General features: G+C 44.0%; 1 protein-coding gene across 1 annotated transcript; it reads left to right on the forward strand.

Moving 5' to 3' along the window:
- Positions 1 to 380: 380 nt before the first annotated feature.
- BSX (brain specific homeobox) lies at positions 381 to 4150 on the forward strand. Its single transcript, XM_057747380.1, has 3 exons — positions 381 to 642; positions 2654 to 2850; positions 3911 to 4150. Exons 1-3 carry the CDS (start codon positions 381 to 383, stop codon positions 4148 to 4150), a joined length of 699 nt encoding a protein of 232 aa, XP_057603363.1.
- The last annotated feature ends 11904 nt before the right edge of the window (positions 4151 to 16054 follow it).

Raw genomic sequence — 16054 nt, forward strand, 5'->3', positions numbered from 1 at the left:
TGAGGTCGAGAAACCTGGTAGGAGCGAGAACCGGTCAGCTAGACTCCACTCTCCCCGGGCCTGGCCGGTCGTATTCAGCACCGCGGACAGCTTCCCGCCCCGCCCCGCGCCCACCGCACCCTCCCCTCTGCCTCTGGCAGCCTTGCCATTGGCTCTCTCGGCTCCCCTCTCCAAGCTGCCAATTCTTCTACACGTAGACCCAACCTACCCAAGAGCTTATCTTCTCGCCTCTCCAGCGCCGGGGGTAGCCCTGGCCGAGGAGAGAGCATTAGGGATCCGAGCCTCGAGGGTGGTTGGCTCTCGACCAGGCGTGCTGAGACGCTGCCTGCTTCCTACTCTTCGTTCCCGGCCCTCACCCTGTGGCAGGCGCTCGGTTCAAGATGAATCTCAACTTCACCTCCCCTCTACACCCGGCGTCATCTCAGAGGCCCACGTCCTTCTTCATTGAGGACATCCTGCTGCACAAGCCCAAGCCGCTAAGGGAGGTGGCCCCTGACCATTTCGCCAGCTCTCTGGCCTCCCGGGTGCCTCTGCTAGACTATGGCTACCCCCTCATGCCCACACCCACCCTCCTGGCTCCTCACCCCCATCACCCTCTACATAAGGGAGACCACCACCATCCTTATTTCCTCACCACCTCAGGTAAGTAACAGGGGTCTCAAGATATGTGGAGCGAGAGAGCAGGTCTTCCAGCATAGATCCTAAGCCTGTGATGGAGGGGAGGAAAGACCAGAGCCGGTTGGGCCTGACTTGGCTGGGCCGCCTTCCCTAAGTGACAGTGGAAGGTTGGGGATATGACTGAGAACACAGGGAGCTCTCTTGAGGCATGCTAATCCAGGGTAGTAACTCGTGGTCACTCCGCACTTCTTATAATGAAGGAAATGTACCTAGCCAAGAAGTAGCTGTAGGTTTTGGTGATATTCTTAACGGGCAGTGTTCAGTTTCCTTCTCTCTTGGTCTTGCTGGCCACTTTGGTCCATCTCTCAGTCCCTGTCTCTAATTCTCCCTCTCTTAGGGATACCCTTGATTATCCCACCCCATGGAAGGGTACTCAGCTTTCCAACCCAGAAGCTCAAAAGGCTCCCGGACAGCCAGCTCTCTCCTCCCAGGCGCTGAGCATTTGCAGATAGACACTGCAGGGATTTAGAAGAGAAAGAGGGTTTTGGGATATTCTGAGGACTGAAGGTTGGGGTGGCCCGAATAAAGGAGAAAAGGTAAGAAAGGAGAGACGCAGCTGCTTGTTAACCCTCCTTACTCCCAACATCTAGCATTTAATTCACAATCTCGGGCTGGGCTGCCCTCTTCTGCCCCAGTTGCTGGTGTCTCTGGAGCCCGGAGCCAAAGTATTTTGATTTCCCAGGCATGGCAAGGACTGAGCACCAGCAAAGTCTGGTTGGGACAGGGAGATGTGGGGAAATACCCAGGTTTTTTTCTGCCTCTGTGTGAAAAGCCACATTCACGCTTTCTCTTCTGGCATCTTTCCAGCCAGAAGAGAATAATTCGTTGAGTCCAGATGCAGAGCGCAGCCAGAAAAACAACCCTGGTCGGGGTGGGGGCTGGAAAGACAGGAGACACGACAGTTTGTGAAATTTGGGCGCTGGAATCCACGACAAAAGCTAAAGCGTTGGTGAAGCGGTGAAACCCAGACTTCGGGGCACTGGGTTGGAGCGGCAAATTATAAAGCCTGCGTCCAGGTCCACCTCTAGGCTTTGGCTTCACCGCCGGCCGGAGACAGTCTCTTTTGCGCCGCACCCATGTTGCCGGCAAATAGCGGCTAAAGCCCGAGATACCAGAACTACAAGTTTTCTGTTTTTGCTTTTTCCTCTGGGATCAGCCGATATTGACGTCTGTGGCGGTTGGTCAGCTTGGTGCATCTCAGACATGGTAAAGCCTGCGAGGGTCGGGAAAGATACGAGAAGTGTCCCGTGTCCCGGCGAGGGAAAAGCGCTTCAATCCTCCTGCGTGGGGGTGGAAGGAAAGAATGAGGAAAAGAATGAGAACTAGATTAGACAGCGGGGTCTCCAGCGCGACCCCGAAACTGACAGGAAAAGTGCGAGGCGGAAATTACCCCTCCGTTCCCGCTCAGGAGCTTCTCTGCATATGAGAGCGTTGGCCTATTCCCTTTAGCTGCAGGCGGGAGAATGGAGGCGGCTCAGGGAAGAGAAAGGTGTTTTTTAGGGAGGCTGGAAGGCAGGATCGCATTCACGCTTCTGTCAGCCCCAGGACATAACGGTTGTCAGGGGTCTGGAAGGATGGCGGAGGGGATGATGGGGAGAAGGATAACTGCTGGACCATCCGACGTTTGCAAGAAAACTTCGGGAGGAGCAGGAGAGGACTCTCCGGAAGTTTCTCCAAGAAGACATTTTTTAAGGCCTCCGAATCTTTTATGATTTTCTTTTCCGTTTCACTTGTTGTTTATTGTTTGTATTTTTAGGTGGGCTTTCTGATAAAGATCTCCAAGCGCTAGTCTTGCAGTTTATTCCCCCTGCCCTGCGATTCCTGGGAGAAGCGCTGGAGAAGCTTTGGTGGGGTGAGGCGAGGACCGGTGGGGGCACGAGGCGGAGGGGGTGCCAGGAACGAGTGTGGGGAGTGGAGCAGGGGTCGCTTCGCGGGAGATCGGACTCTGCCCACTCGACCGCTCTTCTCTCCGCAGGGGTTCCGGTCCCGGCGTTGTTCCCGCACCCCCAGCACCCCGAGCTGCCGGGGAAGCACTGCCGCCGCCGCAAAGCTCGCACGGTTTTCTCGGACTCGCAGCTCTCCGGCCTGGAGAAGAGATTCGAGATCCAGCGCTACCTGTCCACGCCCGAGCGGGTGGAGCTGGCCACGGCCCTCAGCCTGTCCGAGACGCAGGTGGGCCGAAGGAGGGGGAGGCCCCATCTCCCCTCGCTCCTCTCCCCCCGACTCTTAACGCCTCTGGACCGGCTGCGGAGTTCTTGAGCGGAACGACCCCGTTCCCCTTTATTCTAGGCTTCTCCAAAGACCCGTAGTAAAAGTACCGACACCTCCAATCTCTTGTCGACTCACGGAAGCAAAATCTCTCGAGCGGGTTCTGGACACGGAGGAGAACCCCCTAGAGTGATTCTGACGATCACTCCCTGTTTCAGAACTATCATTTCTGTGCCTCCCCCCACTTCTTTCCGACCAGGGCAGTAACCCGGGTCACACGTAAATCGGTAAGCGGTAAGAGGGTTCTTGACCCGAGAGAAGCCCACACAAGATTTTTCTTCTTCTTTCTTTAATGTCTCATATCCACCTGCTCCCCAGCGCGCGCGCGCGCACACACACACACACACACACACACACACACACACACTCTAACATAAGCCTCCTTCCCTTTGCCCTCTCCTCAGTGGAAGAACTGTTTTCATCTTCCAGATGCTATTCACCTGCAACCTCAAAAGGCTTTGCTCCACTCCCTCTCTCTTCTATCCTCTGTACCTGGAAACCCAACTTGCTGTGAGATCATAGCCCTGCCAGGCCCCAGTGATTTTCTCTCCGATGAGAACCAGCAAGCCTGATTCTCATCTTCCTGTCCAGGAGTCTTGCTGGACCAGGTATTTAGATATCACAGTCGGAGGAATGGAAGTTGAACTGAAAGGAAACTCATCGACGCAGCATTTACTATTAGAAATTCTAATTAATAGCAGTATTAGTATTTACTAAACACACCATTTTGAGCCTTATCATTATTTTGGGACAGTTACTTCTGAGAGCTGGGATGTTTTATTCGTGTATCTTGTGAGCCGTTCAGGTGTGACTGAGCCCAAGGGTGAGACTGTCACAGCTTCTGGATAATTTGTCAGTCGATTGCAGTCTATTTTCTTAAACTCCAGCAATCGCTTTTATCTTAGCTCAGTAACTATGGGTCTGAAGGAATGACGTGATTTTCTTTCTCTCTCCCCGGAATCAGGTGAAAACGTGGTTCCAGAACCGACGGATGAAGCATAAAAAGCAGCTGAGGAAAAGTCAAGACGAGCCCAAAGCGCCTGATGGGCCCGAGAGCCCCGAGGGCAGCCCCCGCGGCCCCGAGGCCGCACCCGCCGAGGCTCGGCTGGGCCTGCCCACCGGCCCTTTTGTGCTGACCGAGCCGGAGGACGAGGTGGACATTGGGGACGAGGGGGAGCTGGGCTCAGGGCCGCACGTGCTCTGAGCGGCGGGGCTGGGGAGGCGGGGAGGACGCCGCGGGGCGGGCCTGGGAGATGGGCTCCGGGAAGACCAACACGACACACCTGTCAACCCTCCAACCCGCGCGGTGCCTGCGCCTCCCGGCCCCCGCCCCCCGCGCGCCCGCCCGCGGCGCCCGTGCCCCGGCGAGTGTGCGCCTGCTTCGCTCGTCCGCGCGCCCCGCGCCTTCCGCAGCGCCAACGGGAGCTTGGGCTCTCGGCTCCCTAATTCAGTGGGGGACCTCTTCCCCGCCGCGACTGCAGACCCCTCGGCCCTCGCCCCTCAGCCACCTGTCCCCGCTCCGTTGTCCAGGCTCTCCACCGGACCCCTTGCCCTTCCTTGGGCAGACCGATTGGCTGCAGGTAAGGGACCGGGTGTCTGGGCCCTCCACTCTGCGGGGATCCGGACACTTTCCTTAACACCTCCATCCCGAGACAGACTCCCGCGCTGCTCGCCACTAACCTCCCACTCCCCCACCCGCCCCCGCCCCATCTCTAACTAATACTGAAAGGCTACTCCCTCCTTCTCAGGGCGGCGCTTTCATCCTCTCGCGTCGCGGTTCCCCTCAAGGGCTCGCGGTTCTGTACCCAGGAACCCTTTCTGAGCTTGTGGTCCCCCAGGCACCCGCGCTCTTTACTCTGGTTCCCCTCCCCCCACCCCCATACTGAGCGCGCCCGCGCGCGCCGAGAAACTTGAGCAGAGAGAACCCACCGAACAATCAATCTTGCTTCCCGACCTTGTTGCGCGCCTGTCCCGCAACTCTTCCACGGCCCACCGGCTACTGATATTCTAAAAGTGAGTGTTCCTCGGGTTGTGTGTGGAAATGCTCATTCTCATTGCATTTTAGGGAACTCGGAGTTTTAGCAAGAGGAAGCCTAAAGGGGAATACACATCCCCTTCCGGGCGTGCACCTGTTTGGCGACCCTTGAGGTGGAGCAGGAGTCCTATTGGGCCTGCGCGTTGCCCCTCTCCCTTTGCCCTGCGAGGTCTCCTATTCTCTTCCCGAGTTTGCACTCTCCTTAGATAATAAAGGGCTCGCCGGGCAAAACTGGGAACAAACACAAGTTTCCGGGAATCGTTTGTTACCGCGACCTCCTACGCGCACGCCCCCTCCCCTCCGCCCCGGGCAGTTTCCTGTCCCCGGCAGGAATGAGCAGGGCTAATGACTTTCCCTTAATAGATGCCTGTCTCCCCGTCGCTGATTTTTCTGTTTTTAATCGTTTAATAGTCTAGAGTTCCACCTACGTGAAAAAGTTCTCTGCAAATGGTATTTTTTGACTCTGAAATGCTTAAGGGACAGAGATCTTTTTTTTTTTTAATTTTTTTAAATTATTTTTTGGGGGTACACCAAGTTCAATCAGGACAGAGATCTTTTGATATTAGGAGTTTGAAATTATGCTAACGAATTGTGTGACGACACTACCTACCCAGTACACTTATCAAATATAGCAGCCGTGCCAGAGGGTACCTCAGTTTCCGATCTTCCTTTCGCTCTGGTTGTGTATTTAGGTGAAAGAGCCCAGGAAAGCTGGAAAAGAGTGTGTGTGTGTGGCTAGGTATAGTCCTGACTCTTGGGTTCTAATGACTAATAGTAATTATATAAATTGCAGAGGTGTGAGTTTGGGTTACATTTAATTACACTTTTCTGTTCCTTATTTCTCTAACGAGAGGAGGAATCCTGAAGATCCTTCAGGGTCTAAGTTTTATGATTCTATGAATGCAGCAGTAGACTTTTTCTCTTTTTCTTTTTCCCAGGAGGCTTGTTTGGGGAAACATTACATAAGCAAAGATAAGTGTCAGAGTGAGACCTTTATCCAAACTGCATCATTTAAGAGGCAAAGCTATTGCATTAAAAACACAAGCATTGTATATACTATTTGGATTTTCCAAAGAGAGATGTCAGTCAGCAGCCTGTGAGTCATGGCAAGGATTATTTTTCCCTTCATGGATAAGGAAATTGAGGCTTGATAAGATTGAAGAATTTACCCATGAAATCAGGACTAGCTAAGAGCCAAAGCAGGAGAGAAAATATCTTTTCTGGCTCCTTGATCACTTCTTTGTCCAAAACACTGTTTTCTTCCAGTAACAACACATTGGTTGGCATTTGCTTCTAATACTTTGTAAAGACACCTCTCTTATTTATTTAGATTGTGTAGATGTGCTACAAAAGCAAGCCTAGGTTCAGATTTCTCCTCTCTCTCCCTGTTCAGATAATGACAGTCCCGTTTTAAAGCAGCAGTTTTTGGCAAATACTTTATGAAAGACTTGGTTATGGAACAAAAGAAATTTGTGAATAAGAATGTTCCTAGTAACCTGGAAGAGAAAGTGGATACTGTTACACAAGGGGAAAATCTCAAATTCTTCTGATCCCAAGAAGAACTACTACTAAAAGGGATTTTGGAGGAGAATCTTTGAAGTGAGTAGAAATACTGTGTTTTGGGTGAAATTTTAAGAAAGTAGATGCTTACAAATCCCAAAGCACAAGGCATTTCTTTCTTCTGTTTTCACAAGAAGGAGGCAGGGCTTATTCTGGATCTAAGAGTAGCAGATTAGCTACATTTAAGACTTTTTTTGCCTTGAAAAGGCAGGTAAATAGGAAACACTGTTAACACAGGCACAGCTCTGTTTGATTGGAAGCAGAATGAATCCTGGGGCTCAGGGAATAGTTGTGTCTTTCATTCATGAGCATCAAACACAAGAAGATGCTCATTCGGCCTCATCCTGGTCTCCCTCTGTGGCTGTTCCTGGATAGATTAGTTGGGAAGGGAAGAACTCAGACCTGCAAAACCAGCCACCCTGACTGTGGCACCATTTTCTCATCAGACAGTATTCCCTGAAATTGGTGGCAAACAATTCAAGAGCAAAGTTCATCTAGGTTTTCTTTTCTTTTTCTTTCTTTCTTTTTTAATACACAGGGAGTTTGTGATGACAGTAGAGGATAGACACAATTTAGTTTCAATTTAATGTAACATGATAGCACTTTTTGTTTTTGGCCTTCAGTACGATCAAAGCCTCCTTAGGCTGACAAGGTATTTTGTCTGATTTACCCAGGCTTTTGCTTCAGCTCAGTTTCACTTGGTGGTGAAGATCTGACAAAACCATGTTCATTATGATATCCTGAAGAAAGACATACATAGGTCTGATTCTGAAGGGGGAAAACCATCTTAAAATAGCCAAGGTGGACAAGTCATCTTACATGTAATCCCAAATGTAGTAAATAATTTGTTCGGTGTTTGTGCTCCATGCTGTTTCTGAGGGACTTCATTTCACAGTTTCTCAGAGAGGGACTTGATAATATTTCTACTCACACGACATAAGAACACAAGAAATTGACAGCACATCATGCAGCCCAGTATTAGCTTATAGTGGTACTAAGAAATGATTAATTGGAATCCATGACACCACTTCAGAAGATAAGAGGACTGGCTTTTGTCGATGGATTTGATAACTAGAGATAAAGAGGTGTGAAGGCACAGAGCAAGCAGAATGCTTTTCTGGTGCTAAGGAAATCATGCAATTAAACATATTTAGTTGAAGCAGTGATTCCCTGGTCTTCTTGAATTGGACTCAGTGTGTGTGCAAAAATAATGAAATATTTTACGTTATATTCCTGGCATCACATTTCAAAGAGCTTATTGACAAACTAAAATTCATCCAAGAATGAATACCGGAACCTAGATAGTAAAAAATATAGGAAACCAAGAACCGTGAGCTTTTTAGCTTGGAGAAGCAAAACTTTGGGGAGGGTTGGGCGAGGAGATTGGCCGAGTTAGCTGTATTTCAGTGGCTGCAGAGTAATTACGCATCAGGAGGGTATATCTAGTCTGCATTGCTAGAGAGGGCAGAACCAATGGGTGGTTCTAGGGAAGCAGATTTTGGAACAATATTTGAATAATTTCTATAGGCCAGACACTGTGTTGTCCGTCAATAGGACAGGCTAAGTCCACAAAACACAAGTACTTTTCACTAGCAAAGTTTGATCAGAAGCTGGAAGGCAAAATTTAAAGTTATTTGTCATCTTACTAAGAATAAGATTTTAGTTCATACACTCTAATTTAAATAAATAGACCTATCACAATTAGAAGAGTTAACAGAAGCAAGAAAAAGAAAAGGGTATTCCTTTATTCATGAAAGAAATCCCAAAACCTCATTCTAGAAAGTAAATGAAAACAAGGTGATGTCCCACTGACTTAAGGACAAAGATATAGTCAGAAAGGAATTGTTAGTGTTAAAAGAGATATTTGACAAAATCTAAGCCCTTCATTTTATAAACAAAGACATTAAGATCCAGATATAATGAATCTCTGGCCAATGTCAAATAGACAATGGCAGAATTAAGACTAGAAGCCAATTTTAATTGTCATACCTTACCACTAATTCATATTGTGATAAAAGTGGCGGTGGGGCTATTGTCATTGTATTATGTGGAGGAGGGGATTTTGTGTGGCAATTTTGGATGTAAAATTTTTAAAACTTAGCTAGAAATTATCTAGCAAATTCTTAGAGCAATTTTTGAAAACCTCCTAATTAAGAGCATTCTAAAACTTAAATTGACATTCCTAGGAGGTACTGAATCCCTTAGCCCTATTTTCATCCAAGCTGCTATTGAATAACCACTTGCTGGGATGTTTTAGAAAAGGTTCTGTATCCTCTAGTAGGGTGAGCTAGATGATGTCTAAGCTACTTCAAATCCCCACACTTTTCTATTCTAAAAATTTTGGCCTCATCTCCTTTAATTACAGACAAAGCAATAGAGTCAGGGGCTGACTTGCCCAATGTCATACAGGCTATTAATTTGGTGAGTTACAGAATTAATATATGCAGAGGTCAGAGACAACTCCAATAAATATTTAGAAGTGAGATTAAAATTTGAAATGACCTTCATGCTTTCTCTGTTGTATTTTCTGGTTTTAATCCCACCTCCCAAAGACACATTTCTCCTCCCCTCTCAGGATTTCCGGTGTGTACACTACATAACCTTCCCTCTGTGATTTTATTTGTAATAATTCTGTTAGCCTTCTTTTACTCTCTTTATAATATTGTGGAACCACATCTGATTTGGCCTCATAGCCACTGGCTAGATGGCTTAGAGACTTCCGTTCTAATCTTACTTTTGTTAATGATTACATTATTTCTTTTACTTGGCATCTGAAAAATGAGGAGAGTACCCTATAAATCAGTTAAGAATGGGGAGGGGATGTGAGATAACAGTTGTAAAAGTACATACTGTGGTATCTTGGATGAAAAGTGCTAGAGAAAGATGATGAATTACAATATACATCTGAACGTATTAGTTTGGTCTTTGATACCAAACTTCAGAGGACATCAGCTGTAGCTATATAGTTACCTAAAAGGTGAGTATAAATCTTGTGTGCCTTCACTATCATTACAGAGGGGATATTATGTCTCTTTCCAAGGAATTTTTTTTTCTAACTTCATCTTAATTTCTTTTTGTCATTGACCTCCCGTGTGGGCTGAGAGGACAGGACAGCCCTGGATGAAACAGGAGTCAGAAAGTGTCATTGAGGATGCTTTATCTAGAATGCTCCTTTTTCTCCCCCTTACCTGTCCCAGCCCCATTCTGCCCAGGTTTTTGTTATCCCATTTGGTGACAGACATGATGCTATATAAGGAGGCAAGTTAGAATTCAAATTCATGGGAACCCTCTTAAGAGAGAAAGAATTGTCTATGATTACAGTATAGAATGTACCAGGGAAATCCAGGATTTAAGCTTCTTTCTGAAGCCTTTAAGAAAATTTTTTAGTTTAAAAAAGGCACACCTTTTGCATATATCTCTGTAACAAGAATAAGTAAAAGAGTTGTTTAGAAATATTAACTAATGTAATCCCTGGGAATTATCTGAACATTTCTAACATCTGTGCTCTCCCTAGCCTCCAGGGCTACAGATAAGAGTAATCACATGTGCTTGCTAATATTCCAGCCAGAAGTTAAAGAATGGCCAAATAGGGAATTCCCTGGTGGTCCAGTGGTTAGGATTCTGCACTTTCATTGCCAAGGGCGTAGGTTCCATCCCTGGTTGGGGAACTAAGATCCCACAAGCCACCAGGCACAGCCAAATTAAAAAAAAAAAAAAAAAAAAATTTGAAAAAGGAAAGGGAGGGAGGGAGAAAGGAAGGAAGACGAAGTAATCTTTATTCCCCTGCGGTGCGCTACTTGGGAAGGGAAACAAACTATAGAAAGCAATGGGAATAAAGATAGGAGGATGGCTCTTTATCCCAAGTTTAAGATGGGAATAATTTACAAGTTAAAAGCAAACAAAAAAGTGAATACTTTGTGCTTGCTCTGCTCTTTTCCCATCTGTTTTTTTCCTAACTCCTAAGTTCTCCAATTTTAATTTTAAAGATTTGAGCTTTATCATTTACCTGTGCACAGTGATTAAAGCAACAAAGAGTTCTACAAGGATTATGTAAAAAAGGAAGGATGGTGTGTTGCTTTTAGAATTGTTCAGTTGTTTTTCATAATAAACTTTGAAAGTATGAGCAACAATCCTTATATTCCATTGTGTTATAGAAGTTGTTTGTGCTTGCCACACTGAAAATGTGTGAAGACTTTAAAATTAAGGTTGCCTTTTTCTTAACCCCTTTTTCCTGGCAAAGAGCAGTCAGATGAGATTCTCCCTTTCTTTATCGTTAGTCTTCAGTAAACCTTTGTGAAATGAATAAAACATGTTGCCTGAGTAGAAAAAAAAATTAAAAAGGAAGGCATCCCCTGTCCCCTCCCCTAGTTTCTTCACTACAGAGGAAGAAACCAGTTTCTGTTTGGGGCTGATGATCTTGGTATCTACCTTCATGGACGTTTCTATTTCAGAATTATCTACTACTTCAGTGCTATAAACGATGAAGATGTAGTTCTCTTTCTCCCCTGCTCACACCATACATGTGCACCCTCTCTGTCTCTCCTCTCAATACTGTAATTTTGCTTAGAGCATTATTATGATGTGTATATGTAATTCTCAGTTAAGCCAGGTAATCAGCTATTATTACTTTTCTTTTTCTGCAAGACTTTTTGTTTTCCTTGGAATTAAAGCTCAGTTTATTACTCTTAATTTTTAGTGACTAAAATTAAAATTAATGACAATTTAACTCCAAATTCTTCACCGTTTGTCTATACTTCCTCCCAAATGTACATGTATTCCTTTTTTTTTCCTTCTTTATGGTGCACAGGCTTCTCATTGTGGTGGCTTCTCTTGTTGCAAAGCACAGGCTCTGGGCAAGAAGACTTCAGTAGTTGTGGTGAGCAGTCTCAGTAGTTGTGGCACACGGGCTTAGTTGCTCCACAGCATGTGGGATCTTCCCAGAGCAGGGATCAAACCTGTGTCCCCTGCGTTGGCAAGCCTATTCTTAACCACTGAGCCACCAGGGAAGTCTCTGTTCATGTATTCTTAACATTTCGTGTTCCTGAACAGATCTCTCGCAGAGCTCCCTGGTCTGCTCCACTCTGGATTCTGTGTCACTGCATCTTCCTTCCCCTTCATCCCCCGGATTCCTTTCATTTTACTCTTGTTTCCTCCATCTTCCTCTTTCTTGGTTTACTGTCTCATTTTGGTGGAGCACACGGTCCTGTAGTTTCTTGATTGGTGCGTGAAAAGTCAGTGTTTTGAGATCATTCTTGTGTAAAAACATCTTTATCCTAGTTTCATGCTTTGTTAATATTTTGACTAAGTATAGAATTCTCAATCAGAAATCATTTTGAATACTTTGGAATAGTATTGAAGGCATCATTCATTAGCTTCCAATTGCTGCTCTGAAGTCTAATGCCATTTTGGTTCTTGATTCTTTATACATCCTGTTTTATTTATTCATTTGTTTTCCTTTTTGGAAGCTTGCAGGGTACTCTCTTTGGAGTCAGTGTACTGAAATTTTACAGTGATTTGCCTGTGTTGGGGGTCTGTTTTCACCCGCTCTTTTGGATACCCAATAGGCCCTTTCAATCCAAAAACTCATTTTTTTTTCAGTTATGGGAAATTTCCTTGGATTAATTCTTTGATTTCTATTCCTTTATTTCTATGTTTATTTTTATAGAACACCTATTATTTTGATTTTTTTTCAACCTCCTGGGTTTATCCTTTAGATTTATTCCTTTCTCTTCTATTTTCTATATTTTTGCCTTTTTGCTTTTTAAAACATTCTCAGTGTTATTTTATGACCTTTGAATTTTTTATATTTCAGCTATCATAGTTCTAATTCCCAAGATCTCTTAATTTCCTCCTCCTTCTCCCCCTTTTTAATGGTATCCCATATAATATCCTCAGATGTTTGGAAATCCTTGATTGTCTGCTCACATTTAAGTACAAGAAACAAAAAGCTAATAGGAAACTCTGAATACCCAGTGGGACCTGCTGACTGTGAGCCTTCCTGTAGGATAACATGGCTGAGTTCTTCAGTTGGAGAATCTCTGAAGTCAGAATCTTTAGCTCTTTTCTTTGAGGCTGGTCAGATTCCCCAGAGAAGAATTTTCCAAATTCCTGTTTGTAGGATAAAGGCCCAACATTCTGGGAACCAAGTGGCAGAGGAGGACCAGAGGTCTCTGAATTTAGAACACCTGTGGTCACTGTTGACTCTGTTCTCAGGATGGTGCCTCCTAACAGCTGTTTGTTTCCCACTCCTGAGACTCTGCAGAGGGTCCAACAGCCTTTTACTGGGGTGGTGGAGGGACAGTCATCCTTCATTTAGCCCCCTAAACTCCTTTCCCTGCTACTTCCAGCTGTAATTGACACCATCAGTTCCTGAGCATTTTGGACATTCTGTAGTGTAAATCAGATTGATTCTTGGATTCCCCATTGCCAGGTTACGATTTAGTATTTTTCGAGGCTTCCAATTATTATTATTATTATTATTATTATTATTATTATTATTATTATTAATTTTACGATTTATTCATCTGCTTTTCAGTTTTAAAAAGTTGCTACTGGTATCCCTCTTCCTGTTCTCCCTGTTCTTACATGTTTATGCCTTTAAAAAACCCGTTACTGTGATTTTAGTGGGAACTTGCCAAGGGAGTGAAACGTGTGTGTATATGTGTTCAATCTACCGTATTTATCCAGATGTCTCATAATTTGAATTTGACAGTATTTTATTCTGGCTTTTACAATGAGTGATGGAGGTATTGATCTTTTCCCTTGATGTTTCTTTTATGTAACTGAATTTGTTAAGTTCAGGAAAGTTGCATTATCATTAGAACATATTAAAAGGCTGACTTCATTCTGTGCCAAAGCACAGAATAACCCTGCTTACCTCATATTCAGTGACATACTACCAATGGATCTATCCATTTGAAAGCATTGGAAGTTAGTCCTTAAGAATCTTTGTCTGCCAAAGGTCCTGAATAGTTTTACAGGATATTCTTAGAAATTTCAAGGTGAGGGAACTTATGTTAATTCATTTTCCCTGGTCTCGGATTAATTTAAAACCTGGGTCCCTAATTCTCTGAGTAGAGAAACAGAAAAGATAAACAGGGAAGGCGAAACAGAGCCACAGACACACAAATCCACACGCATGCACACGCTCATAAAGAGAATGATGCAGACAGGACAGGGAGAATTGGAAGGTGATCAATTAAGACATTATGTGTTTTGTGACACATGGACGCATCTGCATTTTGCCCTGATAACAAGGCCATCAGCTCATTCTCAGAGGGCTGCTGCCTTCTTCAGCTCAATCCTCAGATCAAAGCAAAACTGTCTGCATGCATTTTCCAATCAGAATGGGGATGCTAATTTATACTCCTTAATGTGTGATGGTAAGAGACTCCTTCAATTAACTGAATTCTATAGCTGGCAAAATAAAAGGTATACAAAGAGGCGCAGGCTGGGAGAGCCGAAATTCTCATTAAATCAAAAGGTCCAGTATTCATTACCTCGTGCATCTGAGGCTAAACACTAAATATGGGGATCATCAAAGGAGGTTTAATGGGTTAAATTGAGAATATAATCTAATTAAAACATTAGACACGGCAAATAGTTCTTTGATATTCATCTAAAGGTTTCGTTAAAAATGGGTGCTTGAGGTTTGTATGATAGATTATCAATTTTAAGTAGAGACAGCATCATTGGTACTGCTTCAAAGTGTCCCCATTGTGTGAAGCAGGGAAAATGGGAAAAGACATCACTACCAGGTGATGGGTTAGAGATAGGAGGTAAGGCCAACCAGGCTTCATGATAGTGATTTTGATAGTTGTCTGGATGGCAAAAGAGAAAGCATAAGGATTAGCTTAGGAGACAAATTTGCCACAGAGGAAAGAGTCCATTTGGGGCCCAGATTATTTAGTGTGGAAGTCTACAGTGGTTTTATTCACTGGACATTCATTCTGTTTTCTACTTCCTTCTCCTGTATAGACAGCTTCCCAAAGGATAACTGATTATACTTTGTGGGTTTTAAATTTCTGAAGGTTATTTCTCCCACTGTCAAATTCGTACCATAAGGATATCTAGTATTTAAGCATCTCTTGCAAAAGCTTGGGACTCTAGCCACAAGAGGTACTCTGAAAAGCCAGTCTGGCAGCCCCAATATCAGGTCTGGTCTCTATGAGCTGTCAACTCGGTAAAGAAAATTTGTGAAATCTTATCAGATATTTCCAGGGCTTCACTAAATTTGTTTGCCTTAAATGCTCATATCATTGTAATCCTCTCAACCTGTCAGAGCTGTTTAATAGCGGAAGACCATTTATTCAGCTTATTGAAAATTAATTACTTACATTGCTCAGGTTTGCAAGGGGACAATGAAAAGGCAGTGGAGAGGCAGCAAGGGAGATAAACCTTGCCCGCCAAATTCTTTTTTCTTCTCTTCATTTTACCCAAAGAGGCCGTGTATTGAGTGGTAGAAAGAGCTGAAAAATCTGTTCACTTTGCATCTTATTGCATCTCACACTGTGATGATTTCATAACCTTTGGGGAAAGCCCCAACTTTTCAGTTATTCCACTGAACCAAAATTAAGTAACCAAACATGAAGAATGGGGATCTTTAAAACAGGGGAATAAAGCAAATGAATGAATGAATGAATGAAAGGAAAACCTGCCATCCAAAGCCTTTTGCTTTCCATTGAATGGATGTTTGCTTAGGAAATTGAGACACCTTGTATTTTCTCAGTACCTTTGTGAGAAAGATGTGTGGTTTTGCTTAAGGAAGTGAAAGGAGGGGGAGAAACAGATACTGTACTTAGGCTGGAGGCAGTGAGTTGGGACAATTCTGAATATCAGATTTTTAACTATTCTGAGTCCTACTTCAGTATATTTTAAAAAGTGGAATAAATAAAATTTTATCAGAATACATAATTCTCCTTTTTTGCCTTTATAGTATAAAAATTTTGTCTGACAATATAGACCATTTCTTATAATCAGGGATAAAAGAGGGAGTGAGACACTGGATAAACAAAATCCACAATAATGAAAAAAATGTCACTTTGTGCTACTGTTTTAAATCCTTTCTCACTGGGAAAACAAAGAAGCACATGGAGCATTCATGTATCTGTCTTTCTGTTTTTACCCATCAGGAATAGAAGTTCTGAAAACTCACTTAGCATTAGGGAGAAGTCCTACAGTTATCCTGTAGAATACTTGAGAATTAGCGGAAATGTGTATTTTTCAAGATTTATTCTTACTCTGATAGGAAAAGATAATCTTTAGGAAAGCAGCCTTAATCTTTCCTTAAGAACTTTATATTTTCAAGTGCACCTTCTAATATAATGGTAATATATGTTTTGAAGCACATCTTAAACTTGTCCTGATATGTGTAGACTGTCACCCAAATTCAATTCACTTTATGCTATTTTTCAATAAGTAATTAAAAAAGAATCCCCCGAGTTTATCCAGTCTGATATTGTAGACCATTTGCTATCAACTCAAAGTTCTCAATTAGCTCCAGTGTTGTTCTAA

The sequence above is a fragment of the Hippopotamus amphibius genome, chromosome 9 (genome assembly GCF_030028045.1).
Source record: "Hippopotamus amphibius kiboko isolate mHipAmp2 chromosome 9, mHipAmp2.hap2, whole genome shotgun sequence".
NCBI lineage: Eukaryota > Metazoa > Chordata > Mammalia > Artiodactyla > Hippopotamidae > Hippopotamus > Hippopotamus amphibius.